The sequence below is a fragment of the Lepisosteus platostomus genome, chromosome 1, assembly GCF_059453375.1.
Source record: "Lepisosteus platostomus isolate fLepPlt1 chromosome 1, fLepPlt1.hap1, whole genome shotgun sequence".
In the NCBI taxonomy this organism is placed as follows: Eukaryota; Metazoa; Chordata; class Actinopteri; order Semionotiformes; family Lepisosteidae; genus Lepisosteus; species Lepisosteus platostomus.
The window spans coordinates 5,015,194-5,031,809 of record NC_142611.1 but is presented as its reverse complement, the minus strand read 5'-3'; the positions used below and the strand labels follow the sequence as shown (position 1 = coordinate 5,031,809).

At 37.0% G+C, this 16,616-nt stretch overlaps 1 protein-coding gene across 1 annotated transcript in view; it reads right to left on the bottom strand.

Moving 5' to 3' along the window:
• Window positions 1–8,763, bottom strand: part of vegfc (vascular endothelial growth factor c) — a 55,792-nt gene extending 47,029 nt beyond the window's left edge. Inside the window, exon 1 of the mRNA XM_088644381.1 lies at window positions 8,173–8,763. Coding sequence (XP_088500507.1) covers window positions 8,173–8,289 — 117 coding nt within the window. The 5' untranslated portion in view covers window positions 8,290–8,763. The remainder of the gene's footprint in view (window positions 1–8,172) is intronic.
• Window positions 8,764–16,616: the final 7,853 nt, after the last annotated feature.

Genomic DNA, 16,616 nt, shown 5'->3' with positions numbered 1-16,616 from the left:
CTGTACATTATTCCCACAGGAGATGCCAAACATGCCTGCAAGGGTTTGGTATTGTGTAGAACAATTTTATCAGCCTCCATTTCCAGCACTTGTCCCCCAGGATCAACTGAGACAAACTTTTCCCCACATTCAGTAAGTTCAGGTCCCAACAGCTTACTACTAAGACAGCTTTTACAAGTATCGCGGCATGGTCTTTGTATGCCATCATAATGCCAGATTAATTTTCCATGATGACAGCACTAGGGTACTTCATGAATATCAGTACAACTTATTTCTCTTTGTAGGACTCAGGAAGTAATACATTCTGAATAGCACTAAAAATGCAACAAGCAAGGTTAACATCAAAGTTTATGTAAAGAGCATTATACTAAATTAAAGCAGGTTAAATATACTGTAGGTCTGTTGGGTTCAAGTGAGGTAAACAGGGAGGCCAGGAAAGTCAGAAAATAATAATAAAATGTGCTGAGAATATAATTATGCATAAAGTACAGTCAGGTTTTAGTAGCAAATGATACAAATATTATTATTTGATATAATTAATGAACAGATGACATATTTTATTTAGAGATTTCCCAGAAATTAAAGGCAACTTTTTGTCTGCAATTCTAGTTTCCTACATACTGGAAGTATCTGCATTTTTATAGTTTAAAGGAGGAACACTAACGCACTAAAGCTGCATGCTGTGAATAGAACAGGCTTTGTTATTTCCTTATTAGCAGGAATGTGTGTTCTTTGTAAACCAGTCTACACAAAACATTATGAGGTGAAAGAAGTGGATTAAGATATTAATGTTTGCCAAAGTATGTTAATGATAGGATAAGAAGTAACACAGCACAAAAATGGCTTAAGGGCTATAAAAAAACTTTGGACCTATTTTCGAAATACAGGAATGCAACAGAACTTAGACATTTTGAAAGGGGAAGTTTTTACTTCACCCAGCTGTGCTTTATGAGATAAAAACAAGGTTTTGACAGACATTCAAACCAAGCTGTGCACGGGGCAAAACAGTTTGAATAATTTCTCCTTTTTATCTGTTGTTCTGAAGGAGAATTTATGAAATGTAATGGAATTTCAGCTTCACGGTCTTAAAATGCTGACAGCATACACATCGGTGTATATCCTCGACAAACCTGAAACATTCTGCAAAGAAAATGGTACAGTATCTTTTTGCCTCTTACTTATTTTCCCAAATCTTTTAATTACAGGTACAGCGCTACAGCTCTCAGGACCATTATGTAGGGATTACCCAAGCACCCAAGCAGTTCTTTACCTTGGTGCTACACGTGCACTCAGTTTGTTGAAAACATGACAGAGGGGGATTCACGTGGCCAGATCGCATTTCTCCACTGTTTGGTCTGTGCTCTTTGCACCACTGGACTCGCAAATGTGCATTTCCAGATGTGATCAGCAGCTTTTGCACTGCAAACCATCCATGTTATGTCGCTCTGTAGAGTTTTCATTCGACTGTCTGCTTGCTCCCCAGGGTGAAACCTGCAGTCAGTTCATCTGCAGTTCCTCGCCTCTTTCGCCATCCACCTGCCATTGTACATATTAATGCATGGATATCACGGTCAAGGAATATGCTCTTTTTTTTATCCACTACCTGTATACCACCAGATCAGCTATCTTGTTGACACAAAGGCCTATTTAAGGCTAGAATACTCTATAGTTGTTATAATGTGGTTGGGTACTGAATTGGATGATTGCAGATCAAGATTTTCACTCAGGCTGGTTATTGAATTTGAATTCACTGAAGCTCAACCACAAATTTTCATCTAAAAGCAAATTATGAAAGACATTCAAATGATCAAATTTATTCCCAACGTATGTGATATTTTTGGTATGAAGTGTAATAATACTATACAACTGTTTACAATGTTTAATACTTAAGTATTACATTTTCAGGTGATTGCCCAAAAGCTCCACATAAAAATTCATAATAAAAGCTGATGCATTTCCTCACATGAAATCTGGATTTATCGCTATTGACCTTGGCAATACATAAGCTTTAAAAGTTTTTCTTGAAAGCAGAAGAAAAGAGCAGAGTTGCTTAAGAAAGGTTAAAATATTTTCCCATTAAGACATAAAACAGATATCAAACTGCATTTGAACTTGAGGACACATGGGAGAACAGTTCATGTACTATATCATGTCAATTGCTGAAGTATTCTTCCTAATGCATGTTCCATGTCTTCAATGGGAGGCTCAAGTAATTTTCCTTTTGAGTGGATCACTGTATATCGCTTAAGGTTTATACAAAAGAAAGGAAGTCTCAGTGGTAAATGGGTTTAACAAAATACACTGTATTATACCTTCAGTATTTAAGAACAAAACAGAGTGAAACATCGATATCTTTAATAGATAAAAGGTAACTTTTACTTAAATCCTCCTTTTCTTAAGCTCAATCATGGTTTATTTTCTCTTAACAATTGCGGTAATAGAGAATTCCCAAAAGAGCTGTATAAACCCTGCATGCTTCATTGCTAAAGAAAGCATTTATGCTGCATTTTTGAGGAACTGTAACACAAACATACGGGTTCATGCTTACACTGCAAAAGCTCCTTTGGGGACTGATAAAAAAAACAAGTGGCCGCAAAACACACAATGCCACGGTGTAAAAACTTCCTGCCAAACACAAAAAGTGTAAGATTTTACACAAAGCTACTTCAATGCAGAAGTAGCAGTAGCATTTTTATTAGGCCCATTCAAAACTACAGTATTTGAATAATATACCGTAAAACACACTGGATTCTAGCTTCTTAATGTGTACTCAAATGCAGGTTCACTTCTTAAAATATCAAGCTCAAAAGAGTTTTTAAAACTATAGACAATGACATTCAAAGGACTAATGAACTACACAGTACCACAAGCACCTCTGCCTTACAGCCCCCAGGTTACCAGCTTCTAGCACAGCTTCTGGCACCTGTCTGTATGAAGGTTTACACAACCTTCCTGTGCCCGAGTTTCTTCTCTTCGTCCAGTGATAGGCAGATTACCGTAGCTTCGAATGTCTACTCCCAACTTCTTCCTTTCAAGAGGGTTTCATAGTACAACCAGTACTAGATAGCGGAATTACTGTGCACAACAGGCCAAGGGGGGTCTTCTCGTTTGTAACTGCTATTATGAGATTTAAAAAAAACATGACATTTAAAAAAGACTGATCTTTACTCTCACTCACACCCAATCTTTTTGCAAAAAGACCACACAAAAACACCACGGAGTGTTTAAAAGGAAATGAAACTATTCCAAAGGAATGAACATGACAGCCCTGATCAGAGCATCCACCCATCTCACAAAACTGGACCTTGAAATGGGAACTGGATGGGATGGTTGGAGTTTTGATTTAATCCCAACCATGGATGTTATTATGGGCTGAAACAAAATGGTACCATATGTAAGAGTCACAGATACTGTCTACTTTATATTTTTCTACCTGAAGTACATAAACTCACAAAACTGATCTCTATGCTCGCATCAGTTTCATACCACAGTGATACTCCAATTCCATACCACAGTCACCAAAGCTGTTTCTGAAATTAACCATTTCTGTACTAAAAACATTACATATTACATTTTAATACAATTTTAATCTCGTTAAAGACAAGATGGTAAATGCAAGACCTACTGCAAACTGTCACTGACTTAACAACATAATTATGATGATCACCACATTCCCCCACCATACCTCCATCAACTCACCCACCTATTCATGGTACAGTACAGTACATCTAGCAGCAACGAATGCCATCAATTGAGTGTATCACTACAGAAAAGTACATCTTATTATTTGCTAATGCTACCTGAGTAGATTAACAAAAAAGAGAATAAAACATAAGTGTGAAACTTATCAGTCAAGGTGCCCTTTTCGTTCCCTTTCTAAGCCCTTAGACAACCTAGTCTCTGGCAAGTTTTATCATGCAGGAATTAATTCATTCCTCTCATTTCCAGCAGAAGCATGCACTTCTGAACTGACACATTATACTGCCATCTCCAGATAAACTGGCAGGGACCTGCACAAGGAAAGGGAGAAGAAAGAGAAATTAATAGGTTCATTTCCTATGGAGGCAGACACTGACGGGAGACCCTTACTGACACATACTCTTCCCTCTCCTTGCTGTTACCCCTCCCCCTTCCTCAATCTCAAAATCTGCAATGTCTTCAGCCCCTCCTTCCTCATTCAGCACCAGCCACCCTCAACCTATTCGCTCTCCTCACGCCCCTCCTTCTGCGACCTCCCCCAGTGGTGTTCCCCTCTTCTCCTCCTTCACTCAAGTGCTAGAAAATAAACCCACCATGATGAACCCCTCCCCACTCACCTCTTCCAGGCTAGTGGTGCGCTGCCTTGACCTCCTTCTTTTGTGTTTCCTCTCTCCTTTCCTTCTCTCCTTACAACTGGTCTGGTTTCCCTCTGTTTTTAATAGGTCTGCATTACACTTCTCCAAGGAAAACCCAGCCTTGATCCCTCATTCCATCTGAACTATCACTGCAACTCTCCCAGAATTCTGTGACTCGCCCTGTCTTTTTTCTCTTTGCTTTTCACTCGGTACTCGCATTACTCCAGTCCCACTAGTGGTTTTGTATTGCTGCACATAACTGGATCAAAACCAAAGGTTCTGCTTACAGCTGTCTCAGCCCCTCGGCTTCTGTGTGCTCTTATCTCTTCTTGCACTGACCCTAACTGTCTCCACGTCTCTTCTACTCCTCTCCTATTCTGTGCCTCCGTCTCTATACGATGACTTCCACGGCCCATTCGTTCTCCAAACTCGCTCCTCAGTGGCAGAATGAACAACCCTAAGGAACCGGAATGGCCGAATTACTGATCACCTTTCCGACTTCGTTTAGGCCGTACCTGTGATCTCTCACTCCGCTCTCTCAATCCCTCAATAACACCTGCATTGCACAGGCTGCATTATTTTTTTAATTGTGAAACTGGTAATGTAATTTGCAAATTGTTTTCTGTAAATATGGAATACTGTGTATGCCTAAAGAGTGCTTATAGTGCTACTCTATACACACTGTATGCACACATTCTATACGGAATTTTAATCATATTTTGTTTTGTTGATGTTTCATGTTTTTCTTCCGGGTAGTGTTAAACTCACTGTCATTTTAATCATTTAAGTTATTATGTTGACCCTGAACAACTCTTCCTTCTATTTACACTTTGTCTAAATATTTTACATTGTAGGCTTACCTGGATAAATACGTCTTCTAGACAAATATAGAATAGTAATAACATACTCTTTCTGCTAAAAGAATTATTGGAAACTGGAGATTTTCAAGCTCCCAAGCTTTGAAAATTCTGACATCACATTATCTTTAGTAAAGTCGTTTTTTCTATAACAGCAGTTCAGGATGCAGACATAGCCCTTCCATTAGCAGCTTCAGTTATTTTTACTTAAGGATTTTTCTGAGATAATTCTGAGAATATCTCTTTGACTTCCATTTAGGAAATGGTGAATGGAATGGCACTAAATTCAGGAGTGATTTCTGTATAATAAGGTCACCATCTGTATATCAGAAACCCTGCTTGCATCCACTGCTGTTTGTTGCTTAATGTAATCTAATGAATTAGTTCAGCATTATTTCTAAATCCACAATGCATATTTTTCAAAAACCTGTTTCTATATACTGTAAATGATCTTTAGTTCTCTCAATGTCTAGATAGCTTTCTCGTAAGAGAACACCCAATTTCATCTAAGCTGTCATTTGTGAACAGAACTCTGGCATGCTTGAATAACTATCTTATAGTACAGATCTGTTTCTAAGAAATTATTATCTGCTTTGAACTCTGAGAGCTCTCCTTCATGGTTTGCAGATGACGAAAGCACAAAGTGTTCCACAGAGGCCTAGTTCAAGGGGTAATATTAAAGGACCCCATTGGTTGGCATATACAGTTTTAAGGACACCTAAGCCAAGTGCATTGAGGTCAAAGGAGACTAAACTGAAAATTGATATGTCTTTGAAACATTTTAGGGCTCTCTGTTCTATGAACTTCTTGACCCAGACTCTCATGATGAGCTCATGTACAATAAAATAAAAAAAACTGCCCAGACACCACTCACTCCCATAGCTCCTTCACTGTTACATTTTAGTCTAAGTAGTCTCAGTCTACTAAGATTACAGAAGTCAAAACTGGAGAATGTTTCCTTTTTGCATCATAATACTGTATACCCGTGAGTCAATTCCCCACAAAGAAGTGTAACAGCACTGTTGCTTTTTAAGCATATACTGTACTTTTGGCCTGATGCTTTAATGGATTCTCCTCTGTTATTATTGCATGTATTGCCCTTTGTTGTCTTCTACATCTGTTACTGCCCAGTGCAATGGACACTAAAAACTAAGTTTTGAATGTTAAAACACCAAAAAATACTTACACACTGTTCTAACGAATAACAAAGAAACCCAAATAATGTTTCCTCAATGATCCAGATGAAACCATTCCATAATTAAGTGTACTATACAGTAGAAGCCATCTTTCTAAGATGAGCATGTGCTACTAAATTAAAAAGGCCAAACATTATAAACTTTTACTCCCTTTGATAAATACGGCAAAGTCAGTACGACTTCTACTGCACGAAAAAAGTGTCAATAAGTCTCAACCCCTACTGATCAGGCAGGACCTCACTGTAATCTAAGCAGACATCTGCACCATCATGGCGCCCCCTTGTACCACATTGAGTAACTGCTTTATGTTTATCTTCATAAGAGGGAAAACGGCTGTCACTTCCATTTCACCACGGCTACAAGAAGCATCATCCTGTTTCCCCTCAAGGATTGTTTTATCCAAGAACTAAGCAGGACTAGCCTTTCACAGATTCAGAGACCTGAAACATAAAACTAATATATCAATGTACAAGTCTTCAGGGATTTCTGATAGGAACCAGTTTGATTGCAATGTGGAAAGTTTAATGTACGGTATCTCGAGCAGTAGTGGGTTTATTAGTTCCAGAATTAAGTTCTTAATTCGACCAACTGTATGTTAAAAAGAGTAACTCATACTGTATACTGTCTCCACGCTTTAAGAGGGTAAAAACAACTTGCAAGATTTGGTGCTGCCTTCCACTAATTCTGAGATCCCAAACATGATTTGTCCTTAAATCCATCTTGATTTAACATGAGATCTTACACTGCAACCATAAGAAATTCTGCATCTGTATTCTGTATTGAGATGGAGGGACAGAAAAGCCAAACTTCTCACAGAATCTCACCATTGACATGCAGTAATATTTAACAACGTGCTGTTGAGGCTCATTCCCTTATCATTTGTCTTAAATTGGCAAAGTTTGGTATGAAGCAGCAATCTAGAAGAGAGCTATTTTTTAAATTGTACTCACAAAACCAAATACGTACAGAAACGCGTAAAAGTGTGAACAGATGACGACACATACAGTACAGTAAGTAATCGAACAGAAACAGCACCGCATTTTGACTCTGATTAAGCTGCTAAAATGTCTATAATTACTGAGCAATATCTCCAATATTTAAACACAATCTGAGTACCAACATGGGAAAAACGTACAGCTTAATATAATTTAAGATATCTTAAAGGAAACTATGATACGTTTATCACACTAAACAGCCACATGTCACAAATTCCTTCTTAAGATTTTTTCCCCCAAAACAGCACACCCACGCATTCGAGTTTTGACCTGCTGACACCTGCCTCCCCACCCCTTTTATCCAGCTTCTTCAAAACTTTCGCTGCCTTTCATCGGCTCCCTCTGACTTAACATTGTTACCCGGTGAACACCACACCATGCAAATCCGATCTCGGATGATTTTACAGGTATGAACAGATGCGTTGCTCATTCACAGACTGATGAGACATTTCTCATTAAGAAAAGAGTAATCAGTGTGCATCGTACACCGGATTACCAAAAACAAAACGTTATATAATAATATTCTGAGTATATACAGTAATACCCAGAGTTGTACTTTCACCGCAAGTTTGAAGCATCAGGAACATCATGCCACCGAGTGAAGTCTCCGCAAACCAAATGTCGAAATAGTCTACCAGGTGGTAAATACCTTTGTAATCTTTTTAGTCTGTTCTCTTTTTAGCAGTGTTGCAGCATCTGGTAAACTTTCACACACCGAAATTACCATCCGATAATGCTAACGAATGTTTCCAAGTTTTGTGGAAAAGGGCAAACTGCAATAACCGCTTACCTTCGTATCTCCTTGATCTTGATCATAGTCGTAATAATCATGACCTGATTCAAAAGCGAAGTCTCTGTAAAGAAACACTGCATAGACGAGAAAAAGAGATAATCCAAGTAGGTGCATTTTACACTATCTCAGCAATCCCGAGACCAAAAGCAGTCGCAATATTTCCTTTCAAAAAGTTTAATCGGTCTTGGTATCTTGTAGTCGCTCAAGCGCAGTTTCAGACTTTCTTCGACCCAAATTAAAATGCATGGGGGTATCCGAGTTTCCTACGGCTGACAATCATTTAAAAATTCAGAAACGCATCAATATCAGTTGACTCGGTGGAATCGCTTGCGAAAAGGAAGGCAAATTTAGGAGGAGATCTTTTCACGTGTTGTCTGGTACGAAACTTGCACAAGACCAGTAGACATCCAGTTTAAGACCCAGAGAGAGGAGAATGGCATGTTTAATGCAATTTAACGGTGGCCCTCTTTCCCTTTCTCCTTCTCCTCCCCCTGGTTTTTCGGATCTGGTCTAGTCGGGATTGCAGCTAGAAGCTGATATGCTAGTATTTATACAAAGCAGGAGGTTTGAGAAAGAAATATGAGTTGGGACACGTGCGCCTTCTCCAGGAGACCTCTTACACAAGCCCCATGCGGTTTCTGAAAATATGAAACGCCGATGCATGTACAGATGTATTTTCAGACAGTTAGAAACTTTGTTCATGTGGATTTTCTAGTAAAACCCCGTTTCAAGAACCAAAGGAATCAAAATATCAATGTCAAGATTGTTTGTCACCATGTGGCTCCTTTAGTTGTTACATGTATTTTTTTTATCAGTGACTGCCCGTAAGCATGTAATAATAATAATAATAATAATAATAATAATAATAATAATAATAATAATAATTATTATTATTATTATTATTATTATTATTATTATTATTATTATTATTAATAAGCATAATACTAATAATGTGTGTTGTAAATATTGTATTATATTTTTGTATTATGAGAAATATTGTAACGCACAAATGTGAGCGTTTCTCTACAGCTAAACTGAAATAAATGCTGTCGGAGCTCATTTTTAACAAATGTGAAATTCAAACCATATAGCATCCCACTTTTGATTATTCAGCATAAAACCGTGTCAGCGGGAGGATATTTTTATGAGAAAGGCTAACTGCACAGAAACACGAATTTATTCACTGAAAATCAGTCTGCCTTTTAATAGAAACATATTTGTTTTGTTTAAAAATATCCTTAATTAAAACAGTTAACAGTTTTATTCGCTCCATCTCACCAACAATAGCATAACCATTGTACAACTTTAACTGTGGGACGCTTAGTTGAAAAAGGAGGCTCCACTGTCCAAAATTTCAAGCATTTATCTCCTCATGGTGTGCCTTTTGGTCGCTAATAATAATAATAATAATAATAATAATAATAATAATAATAATAATAATAATTATTATTATTATTATTATTATTATTATTATTATTATTATTATTATTATTATTAGAAACAGATGCTCAGCCAGTGTTCCAGTGACCCACAGACAAGGAAATAATATAGACAGCTCACACTGTGGGAGGTCTCTACATTTCTGAGATCAATGGCTTGTAGTGGCAGTGTTTTGTAGTATTCCGAAAAAAGACTTCAGTATTCAGAAAAAAGACTTCAGTGTTCAGAAAAAATACTATCCAGTGGTTACACTGATTTGATAAAACTGCAATAAAACAAAAATAACTTATGCTAATTTCTTTTTTTTCAAATACGGTTAGTTACCATAGTAAGCTTAGTAGAATGCAATGGATGATAAAACATTATCATCTCTTTAATATACTGTACATTACCTCCCCAGGTAACATACTGTACTTTACATGTAGATTCCAATAGCTTCAAAAGCTATCAAAAGAAAAACATTTTTATATATAGACAGAGAGAGAACAAGAAAATGAAGCAATGTAAGTAAGTTATCATCTCTCCTAGATAGCATTTAAGGGAAATATTGATACACCCAAATACTGCAAGTATTGGTGCTGTAGCTGCAGTGTGCGTATCACACAAATAAAAAAAGGGGAGACAATCAGAAGTGAAGAAATGCTATTATCTCATCTGTGACAAGTCACACAGATGGAATACCCCTAATTTAAATTAGAAAAATAATTAAGTCTCCTGATAACTGACTGTCTTCTCCATCATAAGTTACTAGATATTGAAGAGATACAGGAGGATGGAAATGTAGATTGGAGGCAACACACATATGCATTTACAGGTGATGTGGACTGGATTGATAAACAGATCAACAGAAAGGAATATTAATGCTTAATGTTGTGTTATAATAATACCTAGAGCAGGTGTTCCCACGGCCCGTCCTGGAGATCTCTGTGTCTGCTGCTTTTCATTCCAGCCGAGATCTGCTGATTTAGATTCTCGGTTTCCTGTTTCTGCACCTAGAAATATTCTATGCAAAGTATTATTCCACCAAATTCAATATACAGAACTTAATTCAGCCTTGTTCCCAATGTGTGTATTAAGAAGTGGCTCCCTTTTTTCTGCCGAAACTAGTGATCAATTCACGATGAGCAGACACAGATGGGGAAATTTGAATGTGTCAGACACTCCCTCAGTGAGTGGTTTCTCTTTTGCTGTGGTCTAGTGGGTTAAATATTAGCTGAAAAACCTGAATGAGATAAGTTCTGAAACTCAGAAATTGGTACAGGGTTCATACCAGTCACAGTGACATTTGATTGAAGAGATAAAAGCAAATTATAACATTCCTTGAACTGAAAACTGAAACCAATTAGTTTTCGATTAAAAATTTCTGAAAAAACAGAAGGCCCAGGACCAGAATAGGGAGCCAGAGACCTTGAAGATTTACAATTGTGATTGCAGAAAGCAATCTTGTTACATTTTCCTTTGGGAAGGTACAGTAAGTTTTAGCCTAAACTGTAGAGATACTGTACATCAAGAATTTCAAACATTTATTAATTAAAAAGTGATTAAAGTGTATGAAAAGTATTGATTATATATAATGTGTAACTGTAAAAAATTATAAAATATGTTTTGTTGCAAAATGTTCAGATTTATTCGTATAACCTTCACATTTCCTGTAAATGTGTTGAAAATAAATGCTGTTAATTTGATTCTCTTATGTGTGCAGCCAATAGCTTCACGAAACCTCAGGTATTTCTGGGCTTCTCCTTGATTGTTTCCATGGAAGCTAAACACTGAAGTAAAACTCAGCACCATGTCATCATGGAGAAAGTCAGATATTGTTCAAAGATCAAAGGTAAAAGGTTATGAAGCTCAGTAACTTACAGTATGTGACAGGAAAATCCATAGTCCACTGCAGGAAATCCATCAGACATGCCATTTTCACCTATTGTGTCCATCTTTATACTGTAAAGTTCAAGGCTAATCCACCAAAAGGATCTTTTAAATTGTTATGTGCATTAAAAAGAAGTAGTTTGGGATGCTTACTCCCACCTATAATAAGTAACCAATAGAGATCCTCAAAAAAACTTCTTAATAAAACTTAGATTTTACGGCTTTGAGTAGCATAAAACAACAAAAAATGCATTATGTCAAACAGCTCCAATCTCAAATGAGACCACATGATGTGGTTGGATGAAACACAATTTGACTTTCTGAACAGGTTCATCTAGTATATTAAATAAGAACACCATTCCTTCTGTGAATAACAGACAAGGATCTGTTCTTCTTTTGAGTTGTTTTGAGTCCTCTGGCCCTGGTGTCCTAGATAGAGCTGAGGACTTAAAAAGTTCCCAATGTTTGTGAGAATATTTCAGCTTGCATCATACAACAATAAACAGACCATTACAGGAGCAAGTCTGATAAGGGTAGCCAAAGACAGAAGTTCTCTTAGAACATCCTTCATCTGATAGTGAATCGTACTGATGAAGATACAAAGAAAAGTTCTTTAAATGATTTTCTGTTTGAAACTACTATTGGACATTTGAGGAGAACTTTAGGGGTTATTTCGGGCACCTCTGAAAAAACAATAATTTATTGCTTGGCTAAATAAGCTTTGATTCAAGGTTTTACATTTTCAGACTGACGTTGTGCATGTTTTTTTTTTTTAGAGGGAATAAATTTAAGCAATTTGGTATTTGTGATAAAATAACACTCCTTTTTGTTAACTCGTCAACTATTATGAATACTTTTGGTATCATGGAAAGCCCTAACATACTCCATTATTCAATAATTGGACTGTAGAAAACATCCACTTACAGTAAAAAATCACACATGATTCTGGTTGGAACACTTGGTTTTCAGGATAGAACTGAATCCACTAGAATATACTATTCTTGAGCTGGTTGTCTGGCGGCCCTCATATTTTTTTGTTCTGTTTTTTTTTAAATTATTATTAAAGCTTTGAAAACCACGTTACCTTGTCTTGTTATTATTTTTATTTTACAATAGAAAAGCTCCCAGCTAGGCTGCCATCCCCTCAGCTAGTCCAGCCACGCCAACTAAGACCTACATACTCCATCCCTCTGCTGCCTTCATTAGGATCTAGCTGCACCACTGAAAAATAATATTCACTCGCAGTGGAAATCTTCACGGGAAGCACATGCACGGTACTGCAAAATAATTATGGAAATATAAAATAAGGAATGAAGTGCAAGTTACTGTATACTGAACATACTTGAATCTCACCTCTTGCCCAGCCTTTTCGGCATCTTGGGTTTCTCCCTTGTCTGGCTGTGCAGCTTGGACACTGAACACCTGAGGAGGGTTTAGATCTGGAGCCGGACTGCATGGTGGAGTGTATAAGTGATACAGGTGATAATGATGCTTCTACTTGCAACCAGGTTGTTAGACCTCCAGTAGATCATCTCTTATCATGTAGATGGACATCCAAGCATGGGGTACTTAAAATCAATTCTGGGGAGGACTGGCTTTCCATTCCAACCACCAATACAATTCCAGTTTTGTAAGGTCCCGTCATCGTCTTTCAACCACTCCTACAGTTCCAGGCTTGTAAATCTTGAGGGCAAGATACAAACAAAAGTAGGCCATTTGGCTCCTCTATTTGGTTTTTCTAAGTCACTGTCACTCTTGCTGGCACATACAGACAGGCTGAAATCTGTAACTTGGATAACAAGCTCGGGCTCTTTCTTAGTGCTTGCTGATCACATGACAGCCGGTCACAGCACACTACATCATTACATGACAGCACGATGGCGCATTATAAGTTAACATAAGAAATGGGGATCTGCCATTAATACCCAATAGATTCCTGAGATAGGAATCAGAATCCCTCCAGTCTTTGTGGAGTCGCACGACTTGAACTGACCGTGAAGGAGAGGGGCACCAAAGCCATTCATGGGCAAGAAATGAGTCTGGGCTTCCTGAGGAAATTCATACAAATAGTGGTTGAAACTCCTATCTTCATAAAGCTGGCTTTTAAGACAGCTGATTAATGTTTTTATCTTAATGAAATATGGCTATACTATGTCTTAAAAAGCCGATAAAAACCTCCTATTCAATCCAAGCATTTCATTTTTTTTAATTAGGCACTTTATCTTAATCAGAACACTAATGTTTCATGCAGTTGAAAGTAATTTGTTAAGGAACAGTGCTAATGCATATGGACTGTACTGAATCTGCTACATTTTGTATACCACTCGGAGAATATTATAGCAAAGATGGTTTCAGATAACAAAACAATAGGAAAGTTACTCATTTGTAAAGTTGTTTAATTCCTAACTTGAATCTCTCAGCTGACAGTGGTTTTTTTTCTTACTAAATAGGCTGTGCTCCCACCTCTCCAAACGTCAGAAACAAATGCCAAGGATCAAGTGTCACATACTATTAACCCTAAGTATTTGAGTCAATCCAGAAACTAAAGGAAGAAGACTATAGGAATTTCGATGAGGGCTCTTAAAAGAATCCAAACCACTGGAGTCAAACCTCTTACTTGTCTAAAGATGTATGCACAGCTTGTTCCCACATAAGAACTGCCCTACCGGAACTTGGCAACAATAAAAGGGCGGCAAACGACCATAGCCTCTGCTCTCAGAATAGCTCAACCAGTTATAAATGGAATTTAAGACGTCCTGTCAGCTTTAAAACATCTCAATTCAACCTTGTTTCAGCAAAGGTGAAGTAGGGTAAAACAAGATTAGTTTTGTAGACACTGCAGTCCAATTTTCCCAGGCTGCTTTACCCCCTGGCCTGAAAAAAAAACAAAAAACTGCCATGCAGAGAAAAAAATCTTATTCCAAAAGCATCTGTTTAGGGTTTGTCATACACAATAATGTTGAATATACAGTATGAGGGTCACCTTTTCCGTGTCTACAATTTTTTAATTAGGAAATTGAAAGAAAACGACCTACCTGTACATTGATGGAAGGGAAATATGGAAAATATATTTCCAAATTCATTGGGAATCCCTGACTTTTTTTTGTAATTTGTGTGTCTTAAATAAATCTGTAGATCTGGATGAGGGAAGTCTTAATTGCCAATCAAAAAAGATTCAGCACACCCTGGGACTTCCGTGAGTTTTTCCTTCTGACAATAATTGAATTTTCATACAGTATGTGTATCTGTTGGCCATCCCTTTGGTTCAGAAGGTTTTTGTAGCCTCTTCTTTTGTATTTCTTGTAGGTGTTTTGTCTTACAGTATGTCTTGTAAGCCAGGCATTGCCTTTGGAAGCCTTACAACTGTCTGAATGAACACATTAGCCAGGTCTGATTTTGCATGCAGTTGTGTGCCAGAGACACATGCATCAAAGGTCGTGTTTCTTCTGATATCACTTTCTTTCTGGTAGCATAGGAAAATGCTACCACTTTACAGCCCCCAAAGAGTAAATAAATGTCATATTGGGCCTATCTGGGGCATGGGGAAAAATTTTACAAGCAAAAATAAAAACTGTAGGAAATGAAATGCCAAGCAAGAATCTAAAGACAGAAGTAATGACTAGAATTAGGAAGCCACTAGAAAAACCTTGTCAAGCTATGAAATAAGAAATAAGTAAATGAGGGTGGAATAATAGAATAATCCTGGCTGTCAACTCACTTACTGTATTACAGGAAGAGCTTAGCATTAGCAAAAGGACATACAGTATGAAGGTGGAACAAAGGTCTGGTCAAGCAAATAAATTGTAACATATGTACATACTGGCCAAAATTTTAAATCCCTTCGTTAACTGTTTCATGATCCTCGTACTGTATATTCAGAGGTTTTGCTTTAAGAACTGGAGGCACTGAGCAAATGGTTTGCAAGAGATTGCACTTGGCCTCCTGAGTCACCCGAATTAAATGTGATTAAAAATCAATGGGCAATTTAGATTGTGCTGTTAGGAAACATAGCTTACTCTTTGCAGGCAGAACTGCGAGTGAAAATTGACTGTCAATGGAAAAAGGCTGGAACTGCCACCACAGAGTAATTGTGGACAATATGTTTATATAAAACTATTTATGGGTTTTCCAAACTTTGGCAGACTCTCTCCCTCTGCCCTTTTCCCTTTTGTACCGTTTGCCCACTTTACTTGGACTGATTGATTATTTAGAGATTATTAGCAGTGGGTTTTGCAGCACACTATACATTACGCCATGTAGCCATATAAATAGTTCCTATTTTTATTGTATCAAAATTACATGATGCATAAAGTAATGTTAAATTTAATTACAACTAGCAACTCATAAAACATTTTCATTACTTTTTTACATTAATCACTTTCATACTGATATAGGATATTATAAAAATAAAATAAAATAAATGTATTTTCCACAGCATTTTGTCAAGCAACATGCTAACATTTCAAAATCTTAAATGAGTGGAAGTATTGCAGAATACTTATATACTCTGACTGGCAAAATGTATTTCTTGAGTAATGTGACAAGGAACCACTTGTACATTAAATTAATGTTAAAATCAGGCGTATCAGAAAACAAATCATCTACAGTATACTGTATATTGTTCAGTTTTTTTAGTAAAAACAATAATTAACAATTAACAATAATATTGTTTTTCTTGTGCCATTTTATTTATAATTTAACATCTCTTTGTAATGGAAGACATTATTTTATTCCCACAGTCTTCTTGGCTCTGCACTGCATTTTAAAACACAAGTAGCACATGTTTCTTCCAACTGTTGCTAAAATTAATGTTTTACTGAGGCCAAGGCCTTGAATATATCCCAGTCATTGACATTGCAGTTGATAGTAAAACCTTGTGTGCTTTCCTTAAAATATATACAGAATGTGGGAAAACATCCCTCAGAGTTTAATTACCATTTCTTTTTGATTAGTTGTCTGCCTTATATTCTTAGCAGTGGCATGACAGAAAAGATTCTACTTTTTTAATATTACATTTGACTTTAATTCCATATGATTTAGGAATTAGTCACAGATTGTCCTTTTTAATTATTTACATGTTAATGAATCCAATAGAATTAAAAACAAATGACTTATCTCTCAGTGCTAAATGG